General features: G+C 51.2%; 1 protein-coding gene across 2 annotated transcripts in view; it reads left to right on the top strand.

Annotated features, from left to right (window-relative positions):
* Positions 1-7,608, top strand: part of LOC308138200 (uncharacterized protein) — a 9,446-nt gene extending 1,838 nt beyond the window's left edge. For both annotated transcript variants that reach the window (XM_080507220.1, XM_080507219.1), the window contains exon 5: positions 6,011-7,608. In XM_080507220.1, coding sequence (XP_080363346.1) covers positions 6,011-6,952 — 942 coding nt within the window. In that variant the 3' untranslated portion in view covers positions 6,953-7,608. The remainder of the gene's footprint in view (positions 1-6,010) is intronic.
* Positions 7,609-7,932: the final 324 nt, after the last annotated feature.

Below are 7,932 nucleotides of genomic sequence, written 5' to 3'. Positions count from 1 at the left end.
TCAACCTCCCAACCAGCCCCAATTCAAGAGAAATTATATTTTAGTATTTTGTGCGTGGGGTTGTAAAACAGTGTCAGATGACTGGTGGGCGTGGCCTCAGGCCTCAGCCAATAGAAACACTCGGGTGATTGAGCCAATCAGAGCAGGAACACGGTGAAAACAACCAGCTGGTTTTGTCTTCAGAGCCTCGTTCAACCATTTTAGAAATTCACATTTTCTCGTCATGAAGTCACGATTTGAGAAACACCGCCGGAGCTTTTCTCTGGCGACCTCCGTCTCCAAGAGACCATGTGACACACACCCCCCCCCCCCCCCCCGTTGGCCCCCCTGTCTGGAGGGCGCCGCACCACGAATGTACGTTAACGTCCTGACCTCGGCTCGGCGCCGCGGCGGAGACGCTCGTCCAGCGTCGCCTCCGGTGGCGTGAACATCTGCAGTAAACCAGCCGCCTCACCGGCGGCCCCCCCACATCACACCACAGCCCCCCGGTGGCCCCCACCTGTCACCACAGCACCCCCGGTGGCCCCCACTAGTCACCACAGCCCCCCCGGTGGTCCCCACCTGTCACCACAGCCCCCCGGTGGCCACCACTAGTCACCACAGCCCCCCCGGTGGCCCCCACTAGTCACCACAGCCCCCCCGATGACCCCTAATAGTCACCACAGCCCCCCCGGTGGCCCCCACTAGTCACCACAGCCCCCTGGTGGTGCCCCAAATCTCACCACAGCCCCCCGGTGGTGCCCCACATCACACCACAGCACCCCCGGTGGCCCCCACTAGTCACCACAGCCCCCCCGGTGATCCCCACCTGTCACCACAGCACCCTGGTGGCCCCCCCACATCACACCACAGCCCCCCGGTGGCCCCCACCAGTCACCACAGCACCCCCAGTGGCCCCCACAAGTCACCACAGCCCCCCGGTGGTGCCCCAGATCACCCCCGGTGGCCCCCATGAGCTCCCCAGGTGACCCCCCCCCCCCCCCCCCCCCCCATCCAGTGGTCAGAATGTAAACCTACCTGATGTAACCGACAGTATTCGGTGTGAACCGTGTCCGTGTTGTTGCTGGTCCAGGGTCCGTGGCCAGTGTTCCTGAATATTTTATATTCCCAGTTACTCCGTGTCGTCCAGTGGAAGTAGTGTCCCGACTTGACAGAACAGTTCTGAATTTTGTTGTTTTTGTTTGTTTGTTTCTTGTCTGAAACGGCGTCTGCAAGCTCCGAAATTCATCACGTTTGTGGAAAAGTCTTAGTATTTGGACGAACTCGTGAAGAGTTTATATAATCGTTTGAGCCGTTTTCCTCCCAAGAAGAAAGAAAAATCGTCACTAACGACTCCAGAAAACGTGAAAGACGAACGCGACCATGTTGCAGTTGGTCTGTGAGCGCCTAGCATGACGCGGCTCATTAGCGCCTGCTAGCAGCTGTGACGTTAATGCAAGTGGATGAAGACGTTTGTACGAGCTAAAATGCTAACGTGCTAAAAGCGCGGTCGCCGTGTCGCCGACGTGTTTTCACAATCCGCTCAGACGGAACCTCGAACTGGTTTCTGACCTTCGTTTCCTTCAGCCGCTTGATGGGATCCAGTAAAACGCTGAAAGGAGACGAGCTTGCAGGCGCTCGTTTTCAAAAAAAAACAAAACACCCGAGCAGCAACCGTGTCGTTTCGAATTTGTCGGAACTTTTTAAAGCCAAATGATGGTTTTTTTGTTTTGTTTTTGTTTGTTCAATCAGTCAGACTGACGTGCGTCTTTAGAAATGTAGATACTATCTTGTATATATCTGTTTTTCGGTCGACGAAGTTCCGCCCGTCACTTTTAGAACGACTTCACGGAGTCGTCGAGGAAACGCTGGAGTCGGAGCGGGTCGGTGCTTCTGCTGCTCCGCACCTCGTCCGCCCTCCAGACCGTCTGCTGCCGAACACAAAGACCCACAACGTCTAGTTCTTCACCGCGGACTGGAGCTGAAGGGGTCCAGGGGCAGATCCTGGCGGGACGCCATCTTAACCTCCCTTGTTCTAGATGGAATCGTCCTCTGAGCTTCGGTCCCATCAGTTGGCCTCAATCTCTAACAGAGACAGTCTCTGAGGAAGTAAAGGGCCGAGAACAGATCCTGGCGGGACGCCGCTTCAAAACAACACCTTACAACCACTCTTACTGGTGAAAAGTGGCTTTAGTCATGATGCTGACGGCCACTAGGGGTCAGTATAACCGTCAGTCTGAGAGCCTTCAAGTCCCAGTGAAATGTAAAACACTACTTTGCAGAAAACGATAGTTGGGGTTCTACTTGTAAGGTTCCTCCGACTCTGCCCCACCACTGTTGTCGCATAACAGAGTTATTTGAATTTTGAATGTCCAGCCGAGGAAATCGGGGGAATCCTTCTTTGTGGGCGGAGCCTATGTGTGACGTCACGAGTTGTGCAGATCTCGATCTGTTGTGTTTCTATCGGCTTGTTTCTCTCTTAAGTTTTTACAGTGCTTTGAAGTTATAGTCGGCGTTTTATGAGCCTTGATGAAAGATTGAGCCTGGAAGAGACCGAGAGAGGAGAAAAAGAGCACGGGCGGCGGGAGCGGCTAGCCGTTAGCTCGCGTGGCTAGCAGCTAACCGCTAGCTCGGGCGGCTAGTAGATGATCAAGTAATACCTGGACTCATCCTCGGTGATTCCAGTCTTCTAGCTCTTGGACGTGTTGGATCCAGGAAGCCGGTCGTTCTGCCAAAGGTCAGGAGCCTCAAAGGTGAAAAGTGGCGGCTGCTGAGGCGAGGAGACGAGGACGAATGGAGGACGAAGCGTCTTCTGCTTCCTCCAACATGTTCCAGACGGGGTCACCGATGGCAGAACCACCTTCTGTGTCTTCTTCATCAATCACTGGGTTTGAAATGACCATGATGATGAAATCTGGTTCAATTCAGCCTCTTCGTGGTCAAAACTCTGATCCTCCATAATGTAAACACAACTTGGGCGTGTGCACAACTCGTGATGTCACTCTGTTATTGTCAGAAGCTCCGCCCAGCAGAGGAAATACCAACGTTTATCGGCTATTTTCTCTCAGATTGTCGTGTTTGAACATTTTAGCAGGAAAACGTCCCGAGAAGCGACAGCAGAGTGTTTTGGAGGTGGAACCTTCATTTCACTGGGACTTTAAGGATTTCATACAAAATGATTGTCGCTCGATCATTTTACTTTTTCGCAACAATTCTCTTGTCAAAGACGTTAGTTTGCTTTTAAATGACCCCTCAGATGTCGGTCGTGGTTTATTTAGTTTTGTTTCTGAAGCAGGCGGCAGCGGGACCTGGACCTGGACCTGGGCTCTGGTTCTGGTTCTGGTTCTGGTTCTGGAGGCTCGTGGACGATGCATGAAGCAGCTCTACTACCACAACTACCGCTACACGTCTAGCTCTCGTGTACCGTGAACGCATGCTCCATATGTAGCAGATATGTACTTATACCGTTCTCTTGTACTACTACGTGTACCTTTGTAGCAGAGCGAGGTTTATTTTGGCGGGAACAGGAGGGGAGTTGCACTGGAACACCGATGGATGGGGGGGGAGGCCTGGAGGGGGTTTGGGTCGGGTCCGGAGCAGAACCTGGTGTCGGACAATCAGGACGACGAGACGACCTTCTCTTCCCCCGCAGGCCGTATGCAGATGTTTGGTTTTTTTTTTTTTCTAACGCTGAAGGTGGATTGGACGTCTGGAGTCGGTGGCGTTTGTTCGTAGGGATTTCATTTTGCAGAAGTTAATCTGTAGTCTCGTGCCTTCACTCCAGAACTCCGTCGTCTGTGAGGGGAAAGAAAAACACTGTGCTCAATGCAACACTGTGAAGACGACTGCAGTTTTCTGTGGAAACCTGTTCCGTGTGTGATCGATTAAACAACCAACGTGAAAACGTTCATTTTCCCTCTCCAGCGTTCTTCGCGTCTTTTTACCTTCCAGAACCGGTTCTGGTTCTGGTTCTGGTGTCGCTCCAGCAGGAGTGCAAGATTTAATAGCTTCCTGATGCTCGGTGCTCTGCATGCTGGGAACTGGAATCCGGACCGACACACACACACACACACACACACACACACACACAGGTCAGGGCAGGGCAGGCTCCAGCTGGTTCCGGCCCCCGGGGGTCCCTGGTGGGCCGCTGGGCTGTGTGAGAAACACACAAAACAATACAAACTCCTGGCATCAACAAGGACTAACGACCACGTGAGGTCGTTTCCAGGACGAGACAGGACTTCATATAGACGTTGGCAAATGTTAATTAATCTCTTTTATTATTATTATTATTGTTGAAATCGGTGTCGTCACTGCGTCACGTTGAAGGATCAATGATCTGGGAGTGTTTTTCCTTCCCGGCGTGTTTCGGCTGACGCATTTGAAGGTTGTTGTGTCGCGGTGCTTCACACGCGTGTAAACAGCCTCGCGTGCCAGAAGCCGGGGAGCTTTGTTGTCGGGAGGAAACCACGTCACCGTGACGACCAGCCGACGTCCACGCGGCACACACCGGCGATGCTACATGCTAACGAGTTCCAGGCTCACACACCAGCAATGCTACATGCTAATGAGTTTCAGGCTCACACACTGGCGATGCTACATGCTAATGAGTTTCAGGTTCACACAACAGCGATGCTACATGCTAATGAGTTTCAGGCTCACACACCAGTGATGCTACATGCTAATGAGTTTCAGGCTCACACACCAGTGATGCTACATGCTAATGAGTTTCAGGCTCAACACCAGTGATGCTACATGCTAATGAGTTCCAGGCTCACACACCAGCAATGCTACATGCTAATGAGTTTCAGGCTCGCACACCAGCGATGCTACATGCTAACGAGTTTCAGGCTCGCACACCAGCGATGCTACATGCTAACGAGTTTCAGGCTTGCACACCAGCGATGCTACATGCTAAACATGATTAAAGTGACATAACATTTAGGACAATTTCGTGGGAACAGTTCGTCGACGGTCACTTCCTGTTCCAACATGGCCGCCCCGGGAACACAAAGACCCGGACGATCCAGACTTCCGAACAAAATAACCTGAAAATGTGCATTAAATGTCATTAAAAGAAAAATGAACCAACTTAAATCATTACGGGTCAAAGAGCATTAGAATGTAAACATTCTGTTGCATGCTGGGAAACGTTTCTCTCCTGCTTCTCTTCGGGGAGCCTCCGGTGTGGTTCTGCGGCGGGTCGTGGCGAACACAAGGCTTTTATTTGGTAAATATTCGAGTGGAACGTTATTTCAGTTCAGCGGGCTCAAAGGGCCACGAGGACTGACTACATCTCCCACAATGCAACGGGCGCTGCCGCCGCCGCTGCGGACGTGTTTGACAGCTGCTCGTAGCTGGAGCAGAAAACTGTGAAAAGCCACCGGACGCTCCTCCGTCGTTGTTGTTGACTTGACTGCGTCATCGTTCGCTTTGTTTGCACACAAACTGGCTCGTAAACAAACAGTGAGACCGACGAGCACGTGCAGCGGCAGCGCGCGGGCTTCACGCGGACCGAGCGTGACGTCACACTCCGCCATTAATCCCGAGTCCGACCAGCGGCCGTCACCTGCGGCCGGAACGAGTCACGCGCTGGAGGTCGTTCTGAACGAACTAGTGGAGAAACTAAACAGAAAAACAGGTGAAGTGGAAAAACACGAAATAATCACGTTGATTTGAGAGTTTCCAAACAAAACTGATGAGAATAAGTTAAACTATTTACACTGATGTAATAAAACTTGCAATGTTTCTTTTAAATAGAACATCTCGATGACTTATGATGCCAAATTCTCTACCAACTGAATGCCAAATTATTTTAATATATTTTAGACGGTTAGTTGACGTTCAAAGACTTTATTCATGTTTCAGGTGCATCACAAAGTATTCCGTTGTGTGTATTATTTATTTATTTGTGTGTTTTTATTTTCTCAGTTGTTTGATGAGGCGGTCCGAAGATGTTTTGTGATTAATTAGACGCGGAACACGAGATTAAAAGCGGATTCTTGGTTTTGTTCCGGCTTCCGGTTTCCAGCCACTTGAGCTTCCGGTGGAGGGACCATCTCTACAAGAGACGCTCTTTGGTGCTAAGCTAACGGCTGAAGCTCCGGAGCTCGCAGCGGACCGGGCAGCGCCGCTCCTCGGTCCTCCGGTCCTCGGCTCCTCTCCCCCCGGTGTCCGCCCCTCCTCCACCCCCCGCTCTCCTCCCGGTATGATGCCAGCGGACACCGCCATGACCTCCATCGTGCAGAGAATCGCCCGCCAGGCGCTGCTGACCTTCCGCAGCCCGGGCGCGCGCTCGTTCCCGGAGCAGCACGGGAAGCTGCGGACCCTGGTGGCGGAGGTCCGGGCGGCGGACCTGCGGCTCGTCCCGCGGAGGGCGGAGGACGAGCCGCCGCAGCACCACCACCACCACCACCACCACCACCACCACCACCACCACCAGCAGCAGCAGCAGCCCCCGGTCACCTACATGCACATCTGCGAGACGGAGGCGTTCAGCATGGGGGTGTTCCTGCTGCGGGGCGGCGCCTGCATCCCGCTGCACGACCACCCGGGGATGCACGGCGTCCTGAAGGTCCTGTACGGGAAGGTCCGCATCAGCTGCTTCGACCGGCCGCAGCCCGCCGGGGCCCCGGGGCCCCCCCTGCAGGCCGCCGCCGCCCCCGCCCCCCGCCGCTCCGTGCTGCGCTCCTCCGCCGTGTACACCGACGGCAGCCCGCCCTGCGTGCTCGGCCCGGACCGGGACAACCTGCACCGGATCGACGCGGTGGACGGACCCACGGCCTTCATGGACATCCTGGCCCCGCCCTACGACCCGGACGACGGCCGGGACTGCCACTACTACCGGGTGGTGTCCGGGCCGGAGGGGCCGGAGGGGCCGGAGCCGCGGGACGTGTGGCTGCAGGAGGTGGCCCAGCCGCCGGACTTCAGGTGCGGGGGGGAGCCGTACCCGGGCCCGGAGGTCCGGCTCTGAACCCCCGGGAGGAGACCACCTCCGGACCGGAAGACGAAAGTAACTCTGCTGCACAAAAATGAAGTTTTTTCCTCCAAACTGCAAGAAAACTGGAAAAGAAAAAAAATTCTAATTTTGAACTTGAAGAAAAGACAAGAAACTTGAATAAAAGTCTGAATCTGAGATGATAAAGTATATTTTTTATTAAAAAGTTAAAAAAAAAAAATATATATAAATGAAATGTAGATTTGTGGAGAACAGAAAGGTTATCGAGTGTAAAAAGTTGAAGATTAAAGTTGATTTAGATTTACAAACAGGTTTCTGTTTGACGTTCCTCCAGATGTTCTGCAGGTTCCGTCGGTTTGCTGGAAGAACGTCGGACTTCGATTCAGTTTCTGCAGAGAAAATCCACCTGGTGGTTCTGGAAGTCCGTGAACGCCTCACGGAGGGTAATCCCTCCAGATTGTAATCCAGGAATCTGTCTGACGTCACCTCTGGACTTTCTTCGTGAAGGACTTTAAATTCTGTGTTTTTTTATTTTAATTTAAAGAATATTTTTTTGAAATTGTTTCATTAATTACATTTTGCTTTGAAAAATAAAATATTTTCTTCTCAATTAGTTTGGACACTTTTTTTTAAATACATTTTAATCTTTTATATTTTCAAGTTTTGCTCAAATTGTTCAACATTTTTAGAGACAATTGTAACTTTTTTTTTTGTTATTCAAGTTTGTTCCATTTCATTTTTTCAATTTTGTCTTTCAATTGAATTTCTTTAAAAAAAAAATCAGTTAGATTTTTATTTTTTCAGTTTCAGATTTTTTCTTGAAACTCAAAGTTAAAACATTTTAATGAAAAGTGTTTCATTCGAAACTTTTCCTTCCAAAACTTAAAACAAAAGTTGAATTTATTCAATATTTTCTCACAAACAAAAACAAACATTGACCAAATTCTTATTTTTATTTCTTCAGTGGAAATCAGCTTCTATTTTTCTTTTTTCTA

This window comes from Blennius ocellaris (genome assembly GCF_963422515.1).
Source record: "Blennius ocellaris genome assembly, chromosome: 13".
Classification (NCBI taxonomy): domain Eukaryota; kingdom Metazoa; phylum Chordata; class Actinopteri; order Blenniiformes; family Blenniidae; genus Blennius; species Blennius ocellaris.
This window is presented reverse-complemented; position numbering and strand designations above follow the sequence as displayed.